Source organism: Myodes glareolus, chromosome 2 (assembly GCF_982192425.1).
Source record: "Myodes glareolus chromosome 2, mMyoGla1.1, whole genome shotgun sequence".
Taxonomy (NCBI): domain Eukaryota; kingdom Metazoa; phylum Chordata; class Mammalia; order Rodentia; family Cricetidae; genus Myodes; species Myodes glareolus.
In genome coordinates, this window is record NC_142027.1 from 8,974,076 (window position 1) to 8,997,588 (window position 23,513).

The 23,513-nt window shown below is 43.6% G+C and overlaps 1 protein-coding gene across 4 annotated transcripts in view; it reads right to left on the minus strand.

Moving 5' to 3' along the window:
• Itsn1 (intersectin 1) overlaps positions 1–23,513 on the minus strand; it is a 189,439-nt gene that overhangs the window by 103,740 nt on the left and 62,186 nt on the right. For all 4 annotated transcript variants that reach the window (XM_087899157.1, XM_087899163.1, XM_087899147.1 and 1 more), the window contains exons 5-9: positions 17,948–18,108; positions 11,082–11,261; positions 9,632–9,728; positions 6,857–6,957; positions 2,532–2,595 (exon numbers count right to left, since the gene is read on the minus strand). In XM_087899157.1, the coding sequence (XP_087755283.1) occupies positions 2,532–2,595; positions 6,857–6,957; positions 9,632–9,728; positions 11,082–11,261; positions 17,948–18,108 (603 nt within the window). The remainder of the gene's footprint in view (positions 1–2,531; positions 2,596–6,856; positions 6,958–9,631; positions 9,729–11,081; positions 11,262–17,947; positions 18,109–23,513) is intronic.

A 23,513-nucleotide genomic window follows, 5' to 3' on the forward strand; every position in this document is an offset into this window, starting at 1 on the left:
CTGATCCTACACCAACAGAGCCTCCCGTGAGCCGGCTTGTAGAACAAGTGCTACGTCAGACTACTGGAAGGACAAAGAGTCTATACAGCTGGAACTGTCTTCAGCACCCAACAAATGATAACTCCGACTATAATAATCCTCTCAGTCCGTGAAGGCATTTAAAATATATTATTCTCAAGTTCTTGTAATGTTAAAATGCTATGTGCTAGACAAAGGACTGATAAAGGATAACACAGCAAATCATTTTAAGGTTTGTAAGCTACCCAAGTCCTGTTTACTGGTGATGAGAACCCGTTGACAATATGTAAACGAATGGGCATGTCCACATTTACAATAAAACCACCTACAAGAATGGGTGCAGGTCACATTCCAGCCACTGGCCATTCACTCATTTATGGATTGATCCCCTCTAGAATTGGGGCACTTCTCCCTCCTCATCCTAGCACTCCAATCACCATCAGGCTTGTGATGAACTGGCTCAAACAGCTAAGCCCAGAAAAGAGCGGATTCTCCCAGACAACAGAAGGAGATGTGAGAGCACACATCTGTTCACGGGGTCAACAGCACAAATGCCGCTGAGTCTGCCTTCGCTAATGACAACGTCTTCCTGAAATGTTACGTTTGCCGGCTACTAACGCTGAGGTCTAAGCTCCACAAGGTATCAGTGTCCCCCTGCAGAGGGCAATCATGTACATCTCTGACACAGCAGTAAGTGACAGAGCAGCCACACTGGTGTGAGAAGCCCGGACCACATTTCCTGTAGCTCACCTCTTCTCCCTGCCTGGCCCATGGGTCTGCCCCTGTCCTAATTCTCCCTCTTTGGATGATGTACATCCTTTAAATGGAGCAGAAAGCCAGAAACCCACCCGTCACCTCCTTTATAAGCTGCACTCTCAGCTACTCCAGAGTAAATCGAACTAAAAGGTGTTAAAACTCATCTCCCCCTCATAAACTGGCTAAATAGGGCCACAAAAATGAAAGCATCTTTTTAGTGCAAAGAAGGAAAATTCAGCATTCTAAGAGAGGCCTCCAACGTCCTAGGGTGTAAGTCATCAATGAAAAGCATGATGGGTAGGAGAGCAGCCAAATAAGCGTCAATCAACCTCCACAGACGGTACATCTTAGATAGGTTTCAGAGGGTCCTGGGGACCAGTTATACACAGACTTCAAGGCTGAACATGCCGTAGGTAGAAACTACTTCCTAGTTGGTCTATTCTGAGTAAAAGGCAGACTCTACTCAACAGCACAGGGAGGAGGAGAGGGGAGCATTAGCGCACTCGAGCTTCCCCCCCTTGTCGAGCAGCCACATAAGAAGTGGACACCAGGTCTAGTCTCCAGGTAGCTATCAACACACAACTCAAAGAGGCAAGCTGGGGTGGGTGGGGAGCTAGAGGGAAGGAGGGAGGGGGGAAAGGATGGAAGGAAAGGAAAGAAAAAAGAACAGCTGGGCAACACTCATCAAGAGCTATTAAAAGTCATTATGCACTAATAGGAACATGTTGTAGCTCTCAAACAAAGGATACAGTAACATCTCTAATGGAGTTTTACCCCAAAGAGCAAAAATCAAAGTAGAACCAGGTAAGGTTTATACCCAGGGGTGAGTGGTCTCTCAACAGGCACATGCTAACATCTGGAGACATCTGGGTTGTCAGAACCGAGGCCAGAGATGTTACAATGCACAGGGAAGCCCCAACTGAAGAGATGCTGCCCCTCAAAGCCACAGTGCTAAAACTGCAAAGCCTTGTTCTAGACGTAATTATCACTCCACAGGAAATACAGAAACAAATTAAACACCACCAGAGGAGCACAGCAAAGTCGAGCCACTAGGGAACTAGTCAATAAACTACCTCATTTGTTTTGGGGAGACTTGGGGAGCAAACAGAGAACAAGAAAGGGTAGTGAGCTGGAGAGATGGCTCAGTGGTTAAGAAAACTTGCAGCTCTTGCAGAGGCCCCAGAGCACCGCAGAGGGGGCTCCCAACTCTGCCCTCCAAGGGCACCAGGCATGCACATGGTATAGAGACATATGTATAGGCAAAACACACAAATACATAAAGTAAAATAACCTTTAAAAGAAATAATCTAAATTGATCAATGAAATATTACATAGGTTTGTTTCACTCCGTGGCATAAATAAAACTATACAGAGCATTAGCTGATGGAAGGCATTTGAGGATTAGCTCATTAATTTGATGTAAATGAACACTTGGTTAGGCAAACTATTGGCATTATGGTTAAAGTTAAAGAAATAAATTTAAATATTCAAGGCAAGAAAATGAGAGACTTGGCTTAAAGTCATGGGGGAAAAGGAACCTGGCCTTGGGTTAGGAGTTGTTAGGCTGCCTTGAGTTCTTAGCGTTCACTGTGCTAATACCCCTGTCCTTGTAGTAAGAACAGTGGTTTTCACAGCTTGTTAAAAGCTACACATACTCCATCCTCTCTAAATAAGGATGTGAACCAGAATCCCAAGGAAAAAAACCACCCTAAGAAAGTCTCTACTTTATACAAACCAAGGAACTTGTACTTCCTTACCATATTGAAGCCAGCTGAGCCTGGGGTAAACTTGATTGCATAAGAATAGTTCTTGCCTGGGGACCTAACCAGAAACCAGAGAAAAGACATAAGGATGAATCATCAAACATTCCCTGCACACAGAGGCCAGAGGCTGCACACAGGTTCTATGCAGTCTCGTGCAATCACAGCACTGCACCCAGTATGTGCTCCTATCCATGAACTTGTAGGAGGAATTAAGCTCCAGCAAAAGGGGAGAAACAGAAAAACACAGGATGACCAGTGAGGAGTGAGGACATAAAAGACTGGAGCTTCAAATTTAGCCTGCCCTCTTAGCCAGATCATCCTTCTTTTTGCATTGGGATTTTATTTATAAATGGAGACCTAATAGCTATCAACTGACCATCTTTTCCCACAGCTACCACTTGCTGGTTTCACCATGATCATCATCACACAAATTAAGGGAAGAGACTCAGAGGAAGATGGGACCTTAACACACAAAGCCCTTCTAATGCCATCACTACATACACCTTACCACATACACGCTAAGGATGTGATTAAAGGTCACACAAAAGTTACTAGAATTTCAATGTTTCTTTCAAAATCAGTTTTCTGTTATTAATATAATGTTAAATATCTTCATTTCTGGCACAAATAGCTTCAGCGATGAGATAGAAACTGCAGCTGCAGATTTCAAGCAGTGTCAGGGGAGGCAAATATGTCATAGCTTCAGCAAGGTCTCAACGGTGTAGTCCCAGGAATACCCATGGACCAAAAAACTGCGAGGATTCCTTACCCATGCATAAACTTCAGATTCCATTATTTACTTTCCAAAAGTCTCCTTACTGTGAAACACAGAAGCGGTGTGTTCTTGCACAGCCAGACGCAGAGACCATGAGCTCTAGCACAACGACTTCCCAAAATGAAGGGAAAAGTACAAACAGGAAGAGGCTGCAGGCTCTGTTACTGGCTTGGTATATCCTCTGCTGAGGGGAAGCAGCTCCTCACTCAGGGACTTGCTCATTTCCAGGGACCCATGAGCACATCCATGACCCATTGGAAAGAGCCCTAACAATGAGCTTAGCACCCATGTGATGTACCCAGCAGGTGACAGTTACTATTTCTATTACTGCTAATGTTTTAGCTTTTATTTACATATATAACATATTGGCAGAAAAGGATCCATTAATGCACACATGTAAACACATACAATGCATACATTTTCTTAGAATTTATTTTCTTTTTACTTACTGGGGGAAGGTGTTCAAGACAGAGTCTCTCTGTGTAACCCTGGCTGTTTTGGAACTCGTTCTGTAGTCCAGGCTGGCCTTACTCACAGAGACCCACCTGCCTCTACCTCCAAGGCCTCAGCTCTACAAAGAAGTGCAGTTCCTCTCTCTTTGAAAAGCAAGGTATAACATATATATCAATCACGTGAGAAGAAAGGGGCATGTGTTAGCCAGCTGCATCACCAGGATACTCACGGGTAAGTAAGGGCCATTCTAGATGGACTAGCTAGCGTCCCAGCACACTCTTTATGTAGCCAGAACTTGAGGACACACTTTAGAATTTGAAACAAGATTTAGAAAACCAGAATTTGATGACATCTTTAATGACTGCACAAGGGTCTTGCTTGAAGATGAAGTTTATACCTGAAAGGCTTGCCATGAAACTAAAGCAGAGTGGGACTAGGAATCGACTACCATGGACATCTGCTGCAGGCTGGCATGGGTCAGTTAGGCTGTAGGCTATGTACAACCCCGGGGAGGGTCAAAGTGATGACACACAGGGAGTGAAAATGATGGTACAGGCATCGTTTGTAGTGAGTCTTTTTCTGTCCCACCAGCCAGCTCCCAAATAATGACATGGAGACTTATCATTAATTATGAAAGCTTGGCCTATAGCCTTGGCCTGTTCCTAACTAGTTCTGATAAGTTAACCCATTTGTACTAATCTACATTCTGCCATGTGGCATTACCTCTCTTCCATCTTGCACCTTCTGTTTCCTCTCCATATCTCCTGGTATCTCTGCCTTTCTTTTTCCCAGATTCTTCTCTGTCCCTGGAAGTCCCGCCTAACCTCTTCCTGCCTAGCTATTGGCCATTCAGCTCCTTATTAAAACAATCATAGTGATGCATCTTCACACATCATACAAATATCCCACAGCACAAGCATGACCTAGGTTCTCTATGTCATAGAAAAGCACATCACCTACAACCTTTGTGTTTTAACTGGTATGTATAAAACAAGGCCATCACAACTGTCAGGCTGACAACTACTCAACTAGCTAAGAAGTTGGAGTCGTGAGCAGAATATGAAACGACTGCTTTCCTGGGCCTCTGTGCGGGGCTCTCTTGATGTACCTTTTTGTTTCTGCTGGACAGCTGCTTTGGGGATTCCAAGTGCTTAGAACTAGTTCCACAGTTCTCATCAAGAGGCTGACTTTCTCAAGGCTAGCCTGGTCTACAGAGAAAGTTCAAGACAGACAGGAGCACACACAGAGAAACCCTGCCTCTAAAAAACAAAACCAGTAACAACAAAAGAGGACGACTTTCCTGGTTCATCCAGCTCGTCACCAGCTCCACTTCCACTGATTGTCTAATTTAACCTAGAAACACCCTATAGAGCCTCAGAAATACACACAGGGAACATCATCTAAGCTAGAAACACCCTATAGAGCCTCAGAAATACACACAGGGAACATCATCTAAGCTAGAAACACTCTATAGGGCCTCAGAAATACACACAGTGAACGTCATCTACTGCCATTTTAAAACATACTGCATTACTTTTCATTTCTTATTTTGTAATGACTGCACAACGGTCTGGCTCATAGATAAAATTTACACCTTAAATGCTTGCTGAGCAAACTAGAATACTCCAAATCTTACTTTTTGCCCCATATATTAAAGGTTCTAAATTCAAGTGTCTAAGTCATTTCATCAAGATATAAGTTCTACATTTATCATTCATAAAAAATTTTTCCAACATGAAAGAATTTCTAACCAATTCACAATGAAACACTATTAATTAGCTTACAACAAATGCCAACAATGTTCTAAAGAAATTCTGAGTGTCTATGGAGTGCTGTGTCAAACATACCTACTCAAAATGATACTATAGAGTATTTCCTCAGTGTCTGCACAGGGTAGTGTGGGTCTTTTGTCTGTTTTGTTTGTTTTTGCTTTGCATTGTTTTATGAAGCAAACATATCACAGAAATTCTCTTGCTTCTATCTCTTGAGTGCTGGGATTAAAGTTGTGTGCCATCACTGCCCAGCAAGTGTGGTCTTTTAAAATACTACCTAAAAATATTAAGAGCTGTTACTTTGGGAAAAGTGTGGTACGTGGAGAAATGACAAGCATTTACTTTTTGCCCCTTGAAGTGAATGAGGTGACTGTTGAGGTCTACCACGGAGACAGGGTTCAAGAACAGAGCTGAATGAAGGCCTTCTCCAGTCATCTCTTTACACAGAGCCCAACTCCTCATCTGGAAGTAACGGTATAACCATAAGCAATAGCAAAGCAACGTGTGAAGAACCAGAACTTTAAAGTGTTCTGTGTTATGATCAAGTTGAGAACTCACACAGAATGAGCTGCACCCCCAACACTAGTTTGCGTCTGTGTAAAGAAGCTGTGTATGATAAGGACAGCAATTTCTCACTCATACCAAGAGCTGAACAACACCTTTCTGATTGCCCTCGAGCCAAAGCCCACCACAGTCATGTCTTAATAAAATGCCAGAGGGGCAGGTACGCCTCACGTGCTTACAAGCTGCTTGAGTTCTGGGTAAGGGTTTGCCCAGTCAACTCACGCTCGTCTCTTTCACACTCGCCTTCTAAAGACTGTGCTTTCTCTGTAACATCTCAATTGGTGGCTGTTAGTTCTTAAAACATCACAATAAAGGCTTGGGATGGTATCTGAAATGCTTCTCTACACTTTTGACCTGGATGGCAGAATCAATACGCTTTAGAAAACCCACTGAGATCCTAGAAATTAATCCGTCCCCTTCCATGAGAACAAGCGGACCATGACAGCACAGAGTCCTTCATCCCATAGCTCTGCCTGCGCCCAGCCTCTGCCTGACCGGAACAGGCAGCTAGGGCAGCTTTGCTCACAGCATGGAATCTTCACTCGTGTCCCACTTATCCCACCAGGCCAGAGGGTGAAGACCAGAGGCGGAGGAGGACAGGGTAAGCATGGACAGAGTTATCGGTAGTTGAAAACACAGGTAACAAAGACAATGGAAACCCTACTTAGAACTAAGGAAAGAGAGGAGACATCTGGAAAGGACTTCCATATTAAAGCAATGATTGCATTTGACAATGAATGCAGGTCTGTAAATACCTGTTAAGTGTCCACTCATCGTTTTGTCGTGGCTGTTGAATAACTGCCTGTATTTCAGTCTCGAGGACTGAGGCACGGCCCATTCTGCTGCTGGAGGGGCACTGCGGGAAGAGGAAGGAGTGACACAGCGTGAGGAGTGGCTTGCTGAGGCTCAAGCACTTGTCTAAGCACCGCAGGTTAGCGGTGCTCCCTCCCAGTGTTGCTGGGGTCAACCCGGACCCTGTAGCGGCAAAGGCCCCAGCCATACTCAGCATCTACACAAAAGTTACGGATATCTCTCAAAAGAGGGGAGTTGGGGCTGGAGCGATGGCTCAGCAGTAAGAGTGCCTGCTTCCAGAGGTCCCAGGTTCAGTTCCCAGAATCCATGTCATGGAGCTCACAATGCTTATGACCCAGCTCAGGGGCTCCAACACCCCATTCTGGCTTCTGACACACATGACATACACACACACTTAGAAAGAAATCTTTAAAGAACTAACTACACTAACTGGCTTTTTTAAATATGAAGAAAAACAGATCAAGTGACTATTTCACATTCTACATACATTTTAATAATCTAAACATTCCTGTAATATATGAAAATATGCCAGAAACTGAGATATTATATACTGTCCAGATTTTCCAAAGGATTCAGGAATTCTTTCTTTAGTTAAGAAGCAATGCTGGCAACTGCCTTTTAAAAAGTACACTACAAAATACCTATCTTTCTACAACAAACATGGACTCATTTCTTTTTTGTTTTTACATTTATTTATTTGAGGTGTGCATACACGTGTGTGTATGTGAGAGAGAGAGTGCACACATGCCATGGCGCATGCAGGAGTTGAACCCAGATCCTCAGTTTTGGAGGCAAGCATTCTTACCCACTGAGCCATCTTACAGTCCCTAGGCCCACTTCTTAATGAAGGAAACTATTTCTTGCTGGGAGGTTTAAATTCCTAGCAAATGGGAAACCTCCCAAAGAGGAAACAGGATGTCCAGGGTCCTGGCAAATCAGTGGAGCAGTCACGGGCAAAGCTCCACTCTCTTGACTGTAACCCAACACTGGTGTCTCCTCGCCAGCAAGCTAGCATGCTGGCCTGAGAAGCCCTGCTAACAGTGCGTCTGGGTAAGATGCTCCTGGCAGTTTCTTCTGCAGATGCGCGGCCCACCCAACACCACACTGACACACAGTCTGTAAGACCCAGGGTCTGAGTGGGGTCACTGAACTGCAATGGAGACAGAGAGGGTGGCATTGCGTGCGCAGGGCAGGTGACAAGTCAGGCTCCACATGCAATCTCCTTCCCTTCTTACAGAGATTCACGCCACACACACCAAACTAAGATTTTAACCACACACTGAAGCTTTAGCTATTATTTACTAACAAGTGTGTTGTTCACAGACTAACGTACTAGCAAAGGTCTTAAGAGTCAACTACCAACCCTTGAGAAGTGACAAATCCGCCTTCTTGAATTCCTCAAATCTCTTAATGGAAACACTTACCACCGGGGGTTATGCTGTGAGTACTTCTGCAGCACGTCTCTCATTCTGTCTAAGAGTTTGCTGATTCCAGCTCCTGCCTATTTATTAAAGGTAACTATCCTGCTCCTGCACTGCAAAGATAAAGGGTGCTGCACACAGATGCTCGCCCAGATTACACTTATCAGCTTTCTACTACATTCCTGAGAGTTTAAGCAAACTAACAATTTAAGAAGCATGTTACCTAAAAGGTAGCTCCATCACAAAAAGTTACAACTTCACATCATTGAAAACCAACCATCAAAAAGCACTCATATTTGCTGACCATCAGTAAGAGGCATCCGAATGTTATAAAGCAATTTTAAGGCAGAATTTAAAACCATGTAAGAAAAGTTAAAAACACAAACGTCAGTCTGAGCTAGGGAGGAAATTTAATATGAATATGAGGTTAAATCTCCGCTATAAGAAAAATGAGATGGTAAAAGAAACATACACAAGATAATATGAAACTATGGTTGGCCACATATAAGCAATGAGATTGTACAGAGTCTCTCAAAACTCAGTCACATATATAATTATCATGAACACTAGTCTGAATTAATCATTTTATTAAAATTGGTATTTACTATTGATCTACTACTAAGCCAGACAGATTATGACAGTATTAAAAGCAAGCTCAACTTTAGTTCAAATTTCATAAAAAATTAATAAACTTTTAAATGATTAATACAAAATCATTAATTGGCTCTTCTAGCTCCCCAGAGTCTGCTTTAGTCCATCCAGTTCTATTTCTTTTCTGGTGCTGACAGTGAACACTGTTCCTTGGATGTGCTAGGTAAGCTCTCTCTACCACAGAGCAGCACATCCCACCTGTACTACTGCATTTTTGTTGAAAAAAAAAATTAGGAAAATGGCATGTTCTTGATTTTTCATCTCAGCAGTAAACAAATTATAAAGTCTAATAGCATTATGCAAAATTTTAAAAGACATTATTAGCATTCTAATTAAACAAGGTAGAGATACTCAGTGGTTTAAAGCACTTGCTACTCTGGTAGAGGATGAGGATTCGATTTCCAGTACCCATGATGGTCACAGCCCTATGTAACTTCAGTTCCAGAGGATCCAATACTCTCTGCTAACCTCTGTGGGCACCAGGCATGTGGTGCACATACATACATACATACATGTACATACATGCAGGTAAAACATCAAACCCATAAAGTAAATATTAAAAAAAAAATAAGATGAACACAATTCACTTAAAGGGAATTAAATAGTGCCTTAACTAACTTTTCCATTAAAAACAAGCACTCTTACCTGGCTACATCGAATGATTGTGCCTTCTGTAACTTAGTGTTTAACTGAGACCCTGGACCAGATCTGCTGAAGGAAGAACTCTTTGGCAATGTGGCTGCTGTAAATATTATAAATAAAATATGTAATAAAATATTGAATATTTTAAGTATATAAAATAAGAAATTTTTCTTATTTAAAACATCTAAAGCAATGACAATCTTCCTCTTTCTCCAGCGTAGAGCCACAGCCCTTTACTCTGTCTTATGCCTAGATGCACTTGTCCGAGAGAACCCCAGACTGAGCTGTAATGCTGACATCCATAAAACTCTGCTCTCTATTGAACATTTAGTATCACATCTTGTAGGTACTGTTCCAAGTCAATGAAGTAACAGCTTAAGTATATGCATAAGATGGCACTTCCTTACCATCAAGGGAGTTAAATTATTAGTTCCAGATGTAGCAGGCAAGAAGTCCCAGGCTACCCAGTCTTGCCCAGAGAACTGTGGGAGGGGCAGATTTGTGTGTGATTCTCATTTGCTCTGATGAGACCTCCACCCCTCAGTCTTGTCTAGTGTCTTGAAACACTTGCCAGAGCACAAAGGCAAACAAGACAGAGCATGCGGATTCACAATCCCACCGCAGCAGGTGCATGAAGAACGCTAGCAGCTATCACTGCAGCAGCCACCAGGTGAAGGCTGCACAGGACTGAGCTGACAGAGGCTCGGCAGATGCCGCTCTCATCTTGGTGAGTGCAGGTCACCTCAGATGCAGCAACAGCGACACAAATATAAAGTCAAAACGTATGCCACTTACACTACTGGATTTCCTCAGATCTTTTTAAAAGATTCCCAAATTGCTATAAATTCATTATGATTTGTTAGGCCAAGGCTACACTTCATACTTTCTTTTAATTTTAGGAAAAGACTTTGAATAAAGTCTCAAAATGAAAATAAACCAAGAACAAAAATAACTACATCCTTTCCTTCAGCTAAGAAAGTGTTTAATACTGTGAGCTTAATATACTTGGCCATTTAATTGACTTTCTTCCCCATTCTGCCCTGTCCATTCTGCTTGTTCAAAACCCACAATGCTCACTTTTTCTCACCATGGAATTCTAGTCAAAGGATGGGCTTATGTATTAACTGCTCACAGCAGTTAAAGAACAGAAGTAACCGATACTTGAAAACACAAAATGTTCAGTCACTGCTCAGACTCTATGCTCGATGAAAGGAAATTATGCGCTTGGCTTTCACTGTTGGGCTCCTCTTTGTCTACAGAAGTACCCAAGTTCTGCAATGACTTTCCCTTCTTCTACTCTTAGCATGTGAGGAATGAGAATCATATAGAAGAATTATAGTCCCTTTCTCTGTAACGAAATATCACTTAGATATAACTAGAGAGTAACAAGCTATCTAACAAGAGAGAACAGCAAACTGTAAGTGGTGGCAACAGGTCTACTGGAGGCACGTACCGGGATGAGCAAATGCAGGCAGAGGCTGGATGACGGGAGGCGTCCCGTTGGCCAGGGGAGGCACTGCTGCTGGAGGAACAGAAGATACTAAGGGTGGAGACATTCCAACAACGGGGATGGAGCCCATTGGCACTGGAGCAACGGCTGTAAGTGGTGGCATGCTACCAATTCCTCCTATACCTAGAAGAAAAATGTTCACGCGAAACTCAGTCAGTCACGTGCGAACGCTCAGCAACATTTAGCCTAGCACTACCGGGGAAGGAAACCTGGCCACAGACAGATCCAGGGCTGAGAGGACAGCGAACGGTTCAGTGCTTGCTTGGCTAACACACACACCCCCAGGTTAAACTGCTGGAGAATACAAACATTTATGTCAAGAACCACAGGGCCCTTGGATTCTCTTGCTCGCGTGGCCCAGTCTCGACAGTTCCTCTATGACCCACAATTTCTTTTGGGGAACAACACCAAAAAGACAATCTGCTCAGCTTGTAGACGATTTATCAGGATGAGGATGGATAAGAAAAGCATTAGGGTCAGAGGTGTAGCTCAGTTGGTAGAGCAGTTTTCTAGCACACAGGAGGTCTGGGCTCCACCCCAGCACCCCATTAACCATGTGTGGAGGCACAGTCTTGTACTCCCAGAACGCCAGAGACCTGGAACCTCTGATACAGGAGAGTTGTGAATTCAAGGTCACCCTCAGCTACGCAGAGTTTGAGGCTAGCCTGGACTACAGAAGATTGGTTTTAAAACAACAACAAACAGTAATGGCAGTAGATTTAAAGGCAGCAAATACTGTATAGACCTGTGGTCCGATTCACTTTCGTGTGATGTTTTTTATTTATTTGCAAGTTCTTAAAAATAATAAAATTTGCCAAAAAATTTAGAAAGAACAAAATAAAGGTACCAAAAATAAAGGGGAATAAAAAATTAGCCATTTTACCTGCATCTCCAATATATACTCTACACCTAAAAGCAACCAGTTAATGAGAAGTACCTCCTTATAAGGATGTCCTGACCAATAAAAGAAGACTATTGGAACTAAACACGTGCTCTGATCTACCTGTCTTCACTTTGAGACAGCTCCATGACTTTCCTAAGTGAAGACAGTACAGCCAAGAATGGTGGCTCATGCCTATAATCCTAGAATTTGGCAGAGGCAGGAAGATTAGGGGTTCAAGTCCAGCCTGAGCACATGAGACACTGCTTTAAAAATACAATAACTAAGTGTCTCTATTAGTAAGCTCGGTACTGAAGCTCAAAGGCCCTCCTCCAGGCAATGCAGTCTCTCCAGGTTGGCTCTGTCGCTGCTCCACTGTTCTCTAACAGTTTCCTAACTGACCATTATCAAAGAACACACCTTCTAAGTTCATCATGGATAGTTCATACTTCAGGTCTAGAATCAGGTATTTCCTTCTTCCCAAGAAATTCTGGTTTCCTATAGCAAGAAATGTTATGTCTGTGATCTGGGGATGCCATGGTTGCTGGGACCTTTCCCAAGGAGAGAGGAAAGACAAAGGCAGGGAGGTAGATGAGCAGATAAGAACAGACTAAAGACTGCATACTCCCAGAGACCTTACAGGCGGGCCAAGCTTTGTCTCTGCTCCATTGAAAATCCCTTTTTCAGGACACTAAAAATCTTTGGTTCATTCTTTCCCCGAGAATCCTGAATATGTCACTCAGTTTTCTTTTGCAACAATGCACTGCTGTCAATGTCTGAAACTAATCTATTTTCCCTTACAAACCACGTGGTTTCCTTTTCTGCATGTTCAAAATAGTAGAATTTACCTTAGGGTTAGTCCTTTCAGGTTAGTACTATCAGACATACCCTTTCAAATCTATTTCAAGATAATGGTCCTGAATTCATTTTACAGTTTGCTTTCTTCCCTGGTGGGAGATTCTTCATGAATTCCTACCCAACTTTTTAAAAATGTCAGTAGCTGTCAATTCTTTTTTATATCTACTGGTTCATTTTCTTCTAATTTTAAAAAAGGTTTTTATTCTCTTTAGAATAGTATCTCTGGGGGCTGGAGAGATGGCTCTGTGGTTAAGAGCACTGACTACTCTTCCAGAGGACCCGGGTTCAATTCCCAGCACCCACATGGCAGCTCACAACTGTCTAAAAATGCAGTTCCATGAGATCTGACACCTTCACACCAATGCACATAAAGTTAAATAAAAAAAAAAATAAAAAAGAATAGTATGTCTGAAGTTGCCTGCAGCTTCGCCTTTGTTTCTAGAATAAAGGTTTATTGTTCATTCTTTGCGGAATCCCGCCACCTCACTTCTGGGATGTTCAAATCCATTTAGGTTGGTGTCTGAAGTCCTGTATCAGTCCACAGCATCCTGTGGTATCACCATCAGCAGGGCGGAGTAACCTCAGCTGTGCCATGTTTTTCTAATAATAACTTGGTGTAGGATGACCAGGCTCAAACCTTTCTGTCGCTTATTTGTATTGATTCCCCTTTTTGAAATTTCCGGTCTCTGCCCCACCCCCACCACTTTCTTCTGCATTTCCCTCCCTTGTCTCTTATTTTCCTCATTTGCCTGACCTTGGGATGGGCCTGCTCCAGAAAGGGTCGAGGTGAGCTGGGATTTGGGTTGCCTGTTCTGTTTTTTTTGTTTTGTTTTGTTTGTGGTACCAGAGATTAAACCCAGGACCCCAACACAGGATGAGCCAGTCTGAGTAGGGGTGTGGAAACCGGACTGCCCCAGATCTTTCAGGCCTTCTGCAGACCCCCGTGTGGGGTACTCAGGGAGTTCAGACACAGCTCTGACTGGCTGCATCTAGTTTGTATGAATGCCTAGCAACTACTTTCTTGCTTCTCTTTCTCAACTACAGCAGACAGGCGATTTTCTTCCCCCTGCCTCTTATACTGTGACAGACTTATGAGGTTCTATTCTGCGTGTATTCCTTTCTTCAGCTTTTGTTGTATGCTGTGTGGCAAGTGTGAGTACATGTGTGTGTTTGCACATGTGTACAGGCAAAAAGTCGACTTTGAGTGTCCTCGAGAATCATTATCCACTTTCCTGAGGCAGGGTCACTTGCTGCAGCAGGAGCTTGCTTGCCCTTGTAGCTTGCCCTTTTCTAATAGTGAATAGGACGTCTGTACCTTTTAAATGGGGCTCTCAGTCGGCAAGAAGATGGAGCAGGTTCAAGGAACTGGACGCCAGTACTGATGACACAGTATGTTCCAGATGAGCCTGGACAACTAAGATCCTAAACATGAGAAAAACTCCTCTCAACCCCCTATATGGGGGGGGGGGGTGATAAGAATCCAGCTCCTGAAGCAAGCCAACCATATGTTTTATTACTGAGATACACACCAAGCGCAACCCTTCATCTGGAAAAGCAATGCTAACAATGTTTATAGGTATTGAAAGTATAACAAAGCGAAGGAATTTCCAACTTGGGCACAACTTTATTATTCACAGACATCTAAAGGATTGGTTTATAGGCCATGCCTGCCACCAACACTTGACCACACGTCTCACCTGAAGCAGGTATTTTATGTCAACATATATCAACATGCATCATGCTGCTGCTGCTGCTGCCTCGTGCTTGATGGCTACATAAATTACACTAACCGTTCTAACATAGTCTAAGTCTTTCAAGTTTGTCTCTAGAACTACAAATTCTTCATCTTAAAGAAAGGAAAGTAACCTTAAAAGTGATGCTGAGAAAGAAAATCCTATATTAAATAATATGTCAAACTTGTTACTAAAAAGATTGCACAAAACTAGTTAACAGTTAAAAAAAATCACCAACTGGAAAAGCATCTTCCAAGTGTCCAGACGTTAAACTCTTCTTACATCAGAGTTTTCCCAGGCTGGCCTTACATTTGCAATCTTATCTTAGCACCTGGAAGCGGGTATTATAAGCCTGTGCCACCATTTCCAGCTCATTCATTACTTTAGCCCCAATGTAGAGCTGAGACAGAACACCTGCCTAGGGTGGCAAGACCCAAGCCTGATCCTGAGCCCAACAAGCCAGCAATGCAAAGCAAGACCACCCTCCTCTTATCAAGTGTTTTGTTGTCTGTTGAGATGGGTCGGTCTCTGTGCATCTCTCAATGGCCCGGAACTCACCATATAGGCCAGGCTGGCCTTGACCTCACAGCAGTCCTCCTGCCTCTGCCTTCCAAGTGCTGAATTGTTGGCTAAGGAACAATTTTCTACGTAAATATATTTATTGGAGTCTGAGTCTAAAAGCCAGCACTTCCTATGGTGCTGCTTACTCCTAATTCTTGGAATTCTCCTGCAACGCTAGAATTCTCTCTACAGTGTTGGAGCATCCCAGGCAGCTGGCCGCCATCTCCTCAGAGTCAAGCTCCCTTCTGGTCCCCATGCAGGCCCTGGTTCCAAACACATCACAGGGTAAAGGTCACTGAGCAGCCCACACATCAAGCTCCATCACCACTTTCCTCCCCTCCTGCCTCATCTCAGGTCCCTCACTCAGTTTTCCTGGAAAGACTTCCCTGGCTACGGTGAGCACTTCCCGCCATGCTCCTCAGCCTCCATTTGCAGAGCCTTCCCTTTGGCATAGCTCTCAATGCTGCACCACACCAAGCTTTGATCCTGCATGCCCGTACTACACTTCCACTCAGACACTGGACCTCCCTAACACTGGGCTGCATTCCCAACCCACTGACCACTTGAAGACTCAGTGACAACCTCTACAAAACAAAGCACACAAGGCTAATATGAGCAGGCGAGTCACCATCCAAATCTAAATCATTCTTCCCACTGAGCTAGGAGTGGAACTAGAAATACCAGTAAAGACTGACTGCGTAAACTTGAGGGACCTCTGTTCTTGCAACCTCTCTTACACCCTCATGGTTCATTTATTTTCCTGGAATCATTTAGGGAAAATGTTTCTGTGACGAGAAGCAGGTGAGAAGACCCAGGCTGAGACCGGCAGTGCAAGCTTCCCTCAGTAGCGGTGCAAGCCACTAAATAAATGTGACACTAAGCAGTGGGCCCAGAAGTGCCTCAAACAGAATAGCAGCGTTGACAAAGCCGAAAATCACGGAGCAGAGAAAGGGAAAACAAATTAAGTAACAGAGAAAGAACTGCACATAGTTTAGGGGAAAAAGAAATGGGGCATCATTGTTCAACATATCCTTTCTTGACATTGCAGAGAGTCCAAAAGAAAAGCAAACATGCCTTAGCTATTTTAACACACAAGTCCTGAACAAAACTTAGCAGCAAGCACCCTCAAGGACTCACTGCAAAGCCCACTTGCATGGGCCAGCTAACTGCAGGCTGAGTACTGCAGACACAAATTAGTGGGTCTGTCTGGGACGTCACTACGCTACTCACTTGCACTCCTCCTCGCCTTTGCTCATGCATAGCTTGGTTGTTTCTTCTCATAGACCCTTGTCCTGCTAACCTGAAGCTCTCCCCAAACTCACACCTTCCTCTTAGAAAAACCAGCTTTGTAGCCAAAGGTCCCCAAAAGAAAGACAATATACAGTATTATGATTTGAATTTGTAATGTCCCTCATAGGCTGTTTTGAATGCTGATTGGTGCTATGTTGAGAGGTTTGTGAAACTTTAGGTTCCAGAAGGCACTATGCAAGTTTCCAAAGGAGGGAAGCACCAACAGTCATGCCTGACTATGACCCACAAATTACAATAATGATGACTGCTGGCACAATCACTAAGGGTGCATTAGTGGCCCACATACATTGGTGGTAACCAACAACTCCGTAATTGGATCTAAAACCCACTCAACAAAACAGAAATCCTGACTGGTAATGGAAACGTAGCCGACTACCCAAGTCTAGTGAAGTCATAGGTCTTGAAAAGGACCTACAACAGTCACCAACTCAGCATAATCCCTAACTACATTCTAAATATTTCTCCTACTCTAAATATTTCTCCTTTACCCTCAGTTGAGTGCAGTCTTCACCCTCATCAAGGAAACTCTCTTAACAGAGGGAGACCGTTACAGAAAACAACAACCAATCAAAAGGCAGAGCTGTGGTCACAAGAGATCCATCTAATACAGCGCCAGCACCTAAGGCTCAGGGATCATTTCAAAAGAGTGAGAGGAAAGATTCTAAGGGTCAGAGGATCAGGGATATTGCCATAAAAGTGTCCACTGGAAATATCAGTAACTGTACTCATGAAGTCTCACCAACCCGACAGTCTGAACGCGAGCTGAACAAGGACACTAACAATAAACACACTAAAGTGGAAGGCGGGGTGCGGGCAGGAGGCCTCAGCCCTACATAAAGAACTACAGGCAGCTAAGAAATGCAGAGAAGAAACAATCTTCCCTAGGGAAGAGTAGACCAATTGGTTACCCAGTGAGTAGTTCTGAAAACATACATACAAGTAACATTACACAGACTGAGCAGGTTATATTTACATATTTAGAAACACAAACACACACATACACACTCGCACACACAGGTAACAGTTAATGAGAAAAAGAGGCAGTGAATCTGAAAGAGAGCAAGGAGAAGTGTATCAGAGGGTGGAAGGAAAGAGAAGGGGGAAATGTGATCTCAAAAGAATTTTTAAAAAATTAAAAAGAAAAAAGAAAGATATCACAATCCAAGGCAACTATGTGTACAAGGAGAAACAAAGACTCTGAAAATCCAAATGAATGTGAAAAGCAAGAGACAGAGCTGCAGCAGCAGAGCCCGTTCCTTAAACCCAGAGAGACCGAACCTCTCTCATAGTAATGACCTTTACCCTCGGGGTCGACGTGGACAGCATTACTTTTCTGAAAGCTGTCTTTTTTTTTTTTTAAGATAAAATTACGCAAGAATTTTATTATTTCTGAGGGGAGAAAAGGGAAAATTTCTATTTTTAAGACATACAATAAGATATAGGAACCAACTAATTTTCAGACTTACCAAATGCTGGTGCACTAGAAATAGCAACTGGCTGCTGCTTCATGACAGGGGGAAGTGCAGAGGGCAGCTGATATCCTTGGAGCTTCAGTTTGATAAGCTTCATAGCTATGGAAAACTCCACTTGATCCATTCTTCCGTCGTTATTCATGTCAGCTAGTGCCCTGCAAACCAGCAGCACAGACTCAAGACAACTGGACTACAAAAGGATCTTTCTCAACACCACTCCTCGGGCACAGGCAAAGTGGCTCCTGTGCTCCTACAGAGAATAACAAACAGTGAGACATCTCTTCCAAGCTATGGGGGCTTGGGGATGGGGCAGGGTAGAAGAGCCAGCACATTTTATGTGACTATCTTTATCCACAGAGACACTGAGGAACTTTCAGCCTGAATTTGATGACTTCTTACATTTTAAGAGATTTCAATTTAATAAAAAATGTTCTAAAATCAGATCGGGGTGGGGGTGACACAATTCTATGACAATTCTACAAACCACCGAATGTGTCACGTGAATGATGTTGTAATTAAATGTTATTAAAATGGGATCTGAAGAAAGTTATTTCCAGAGACACTAAGTTAAATCCACTTCCTCTGTGGTGCTCTACATCCACGGGAGATGGTATGGCATGTGGTCCCATGTGGGAAAGTCAACTGCTTCAGAGCCCTGCCCTGCACACTCATTGTTGAAGCTGTGCTTGGGAGTGCACTTACTACTTCAAAATGATCCTCAAGCACCCACGGCCCAAGTGGGATTTGTAGTGAGTTTTCCAAGATCACTTTTTCTCATGGAAAAGGACGTGAAAGGCAGGACGCGGCCCAGCCCAACTGTGTGCACTCATGAGAATATGAAAAACACTTCTTTTACCCACAGATGAAAACATGCAGCGCAACCAAAAGCATTTTATTGTCCCGCAACAAAAACTAAAGCTCCCTGAAAACGAAACGACCGGCAGAAGCCGGCAGCCATTTGGGGTCATACGGATCATGGGGCAGGAAGGAGCATGATGGCAGCTCAGACAGGAGCTCGGGCCCTCTGCAGCCGTGACCCCCACAAACCACAAGTTTCTCTGCTCCTGTGAGCCTGAGCCCCACTTTCCTGGTGCTTCCAGTGCGCTTGGATTTACTGTTCTGCAAACAGCTTGCTCCCAACCTTTCCCGACTTCCTGCTGAATTATACTTCTTTTTCCTGTCAGTTTAGAAGCATTCCCTATACACAGCATATTAACTATTTTACTGCAAACAGGCGACTTTTAGTCTACTGATTTTGTATGGCTCTTTATTGTGTAGAAATTATACACTGTAGACACAAAATATTTATTTTATCAGCTTTTAGGTTTTCAGTCTTTAATATGTTTTGTTACATTTTGTTTGTTTTCAAGAAAGGTCTCTCTGTGCATCCTTGGCTGGTTTGGAACTCGCTCTATAGACCAGGTTGGCTTCGAACTCACAGAGATCTGCCTCCAGAGTGCTGGAATTAAAGGTGTGCACCACCACATTTGAATCTTTAGCCTAACTGTAATTCAGTGTTCTTCACAATCACAGCACATTTCTTCTGGACACACACCACACTTTCAATCAATACTGACAACCCCTGCTCTCCACTCACTGAACTAAATACAGGCTATTGTGCTCTCAGCGTTCTTAGGATTTCCAGATTAGTTTTCCTCAAACAACCCAGGTCTGCTTCTCCTTTTTAAGGAATTGAAGCATCAGCATGAGCTCCGGTGTGTAAAGGAGGAAAGGTCTGGAGGCGCACACTTGCAGTGCTCCTGCAAGGAGGTGGAGGCAGGCAGCTCCGCCCCTGGGCTTGCTGACCACTGACCTGAGCCTCACTGGTGAGCCCAGACCCCAGTCAAAGACCATGTCTCGTGAACAAAAACGAAATGCAGAAGCTAAAGAGATGGCTCAGCTGCTAAGGGTGTTGGCTGCTCTTGCAGAGGACTCAGGTTCACTTCTCAGCACCTACACAGCCGGTAACAACTGTCTGTAATTCTAGTTCTTGGAGGAAATCTAAAGCCCTTGTCTGGCCTGCTCAAGAACTGCACACACGATACATGATGTACTATATACATGCAGGCAAAACAATCACACAGATAAAAACTTTAACAAAAAGAAAAAAGCGCAGGACACAGGTTAACCTATAACTGCAGTTCCAAGAAAACTGATACCTTCTTCTGGACTCCAAGAGCACCCCCACACACACATGTGGCATATGCTCACACCAACATATACATATATACATACACATAAATAAGCTAAAACACCAAGCCAGGCGGTGATGGCGCATGTTGTTAGTTCCAGCACTCAAGAGGCAGAGGCAGACGGATCTCTGTGAGTTTGAGGTCAGCCTGGTCTACAGAGTGAGTTCCAGGACAACCAAAGCTACACAGAGAAACCCTGTCTTGAAAAACCAAAAATGAAAAAAACAAACAAACAAAAAACCCCACCAAGGTGGACAGTTCCTAAGGAACAGCACCCAAAGTTTACCTCTGACTTCCACACAGACATGTGCACCCATGCACCTATGCACCCACGTGTGTGTACACACATACACCTGGGAGACGGGAGACGACAGGCCAGTGAGTTGCTATAGCTTGTTTGCTTCTGCACTAGATATACACAGTAGTTTGCCCAGCAAGGAAAATAATACTTATGTCTTTCAATTTCTTCTATTTCCTTTAATACGACAGACAGTATTTTCTTCCTATATCTCACTTTCTTCATGCAACGCGTGAAATTTTATTGACAAAAGTATTTTATGGAATTTTATCATTTTTACCAGACTTGTACGTAGCTTATTTCCCTACATTTCTATTTCTTCGGTGTCTATTTTAAGCATGGAGTATTTTAGAGTCAGGTGTATTGTCATTGGCCTGTAATCCCAGGAAACTCAGGAAACAGGTAGAAGGATTAAGAGATCCAGATCATCTTTGCTACATCAAAAATCCAAGACCAACCTAGGCTATATAAGACACCAACTCAAACACACACACAAATTCTTAATAGTTATGTATGCTAGATTTAATTATCTTACTAAATGTCTAAGCATATCACTAATACAATAACCTAAGTGGAAAAACAAAGGGCACGACCTTTCTTTTCCAGCATTTCTAGCAGTCTTTAGCACCGGTCGTTCTGCCTATTAAGACACTACTGAACGCATTTGCACTTGTTCTGAGTTTAGAGAAATGGATTTAGTACTTGACTGGTTAGAACGATTCTTAGTAGTGACTGTTGCTAAGCGGTCTAACTTAGAGTTCTGGGTAGCCCAGGCTAGCCTGCAACTCACTACACAGAGGATGTCCATAAACCCCTGCTCCTTCAGCCCTAAGCACTAGGATTACAGGCTCTGAAACGCCGCGTGGCGCGTTTTAGATTCATGAACCAGTCATCAGTATCATCACTGCCTCTTCTGTGTTGTACAAGATCCCTGCTGCTGAGCCATACCCACTCACTGGAAGGAAGGTTCCTGTGTTTTGTTTAGTTTTGCTTTTCAAGTCTCACCCCAAATTTGCCCAGCAGATAGTGAGCCTTCCTTGATCTGCTGAAACAAACACCAAGGCTGACAGGACTGCACGATTCAGTAACTCTCCTGCCTCTGGTCCTGCTGTCTAACACACACTGTGAAAGTCACTTGCTTGGGTTCGCACCTGTATTCACGCCAGGACCTGGTGGACACTGAGCTGCTCTATTTTGCAAAAGTTTTCAGATTTAAAAAATACCAATAAGGGAGCAATCCTTCCTTCTTCTGCAAAGCATTTTTAACATGCTCAGCTATTTTAAATGCTTTACAGGGGAGAAAGAGTCTGTTCACAGCAACACACATACTTTATTTACGTTTAAATAAAGAGTCAAGCAGATGCCCACCCTCCACTACTCCTCCTGAAAAAAGTTGTTGGCAGAGACTAGAAACATTCAATGTGAGATCCATGGGGTAAGGGAGAAGAGACTTTAAAAAAAAAATTGGTTTTTCAAGACATGGTTTCTCTGTAGCTTTGAAGCCTGTCCTGGGAAGTAGCTCTTGTAGACCAGGCTGGCCTCAAACTCACAGAGATCCGCTTGCCTCTGCCTCCCAAGTGCTGGGATTAAAGGCATGCACCACTACCACCTGGTGAGAAGAGACTTTTTAAATAAGAGTTTAATTAGAATAATTTAGTGCTTCTAAACCTCTTCCCACTCCCTTGGGTAAGGAGAAAGAAGCCAGTCAGGCACCTAGCACAGCTCTAACAGCTAGCTGAACGCCCAGTCTACAGTTCTCAAAGAAATTCCCTTAACAACCAAAGCTATTAAAAAATCTCCAGTAACAGAGAACCCAGAGGAAGTTCTGGAAATACAGCTACTCGGCAAAGCTCAGCCCTCTCCTCCTTCCCTCTTGGCACCCGACACAGCAGAGCTCAGCTGCCTTTCTACAGCACTGCCCAAGACCTCTGGCAAAAAGAAAATGTTTTGGCTCTGACATCCTTTTCATAGTCAACTGTAGCTATTTCTCCAGTGAACTCTGCACCAGTTCCTCCCAAAGTCAGTAAACCTGGATAATATTAACATCAAATCTAGAAAACTTCAGAAGTAAAAACGCATGCTAAACCCAGCAAGTAACTGCTGCACATTGAGACTGGAAACTGACTTTGAAATCGGAGATCAGCCATATATCAGAGGTGGTGCCATATAACAAGAGGGGGGTGAGGAATGAGCAGAGATGCGAGATGCCAAGTGTGGTGACTGAGTGGTAAATACTGCCCATAGTCTCTGGCATCTGAAAGTTTGGTCTCCCCTGGCAGCCCTGTTTGGTGGGCCTCGGAGGAAGTGTGTCACTGGGGGTGGGCTTTGAGGTTTCAAAGACTCCTCTGTGGTCTCTCTGCTTCCTGCTTGTGGTTAGATATGAACCCTCAGCTGTGCCTGATGCCATGCCTGGTGCTGGCTGCCAGGTTTCCCAATGTGAAGGTGACAGGCTCTTATTGTCAGCACAAAATACACCCTTCCTCCTCTAAGTTGCCTTATCATGGTGTTTTATCACAGAAATAGAACTAAAAAGTAACTATCACACCAATGGTATACTTTTCTTATTTTCTTATACAAACAAACCATACACCACTCTGACACACGGCTGGGAAAATTCCTACAACTCCACGTAGAAGGAAACCACATAATCATTTACTCAGAGCCAGCAACTGCATGCTTATGAATTGACTCTGAAGGTACATTTACAACGACATAAAAACACACGGCTAAGAGCTGCTCATCACAGAACTATCGGTAGTCACAATGCACAGGAAATGACCTGACTGAGGAAACATGGGACACGGGATAGAAGCACACGGCACGCCCGACACCAGGAGCTGTGGAAACGAGGAGATGAGAAGGCAGAGCAATCGCTGGTTCCCAGAAGCTACACATGAGCACAAAACAGGCTATGTTCTCTGCCTGCTTTTTACCACGACAATAAACAACCATAACAAGGAGCAGAGATGTCAGCGGGGAGACAGAATGAAGAGGGGACTGGGAGGACTTCCCAGTATGCCCTGTGCACACTGCTGCTTTCAGACCCTGTTAACGAGACCTGCAGAGGTCG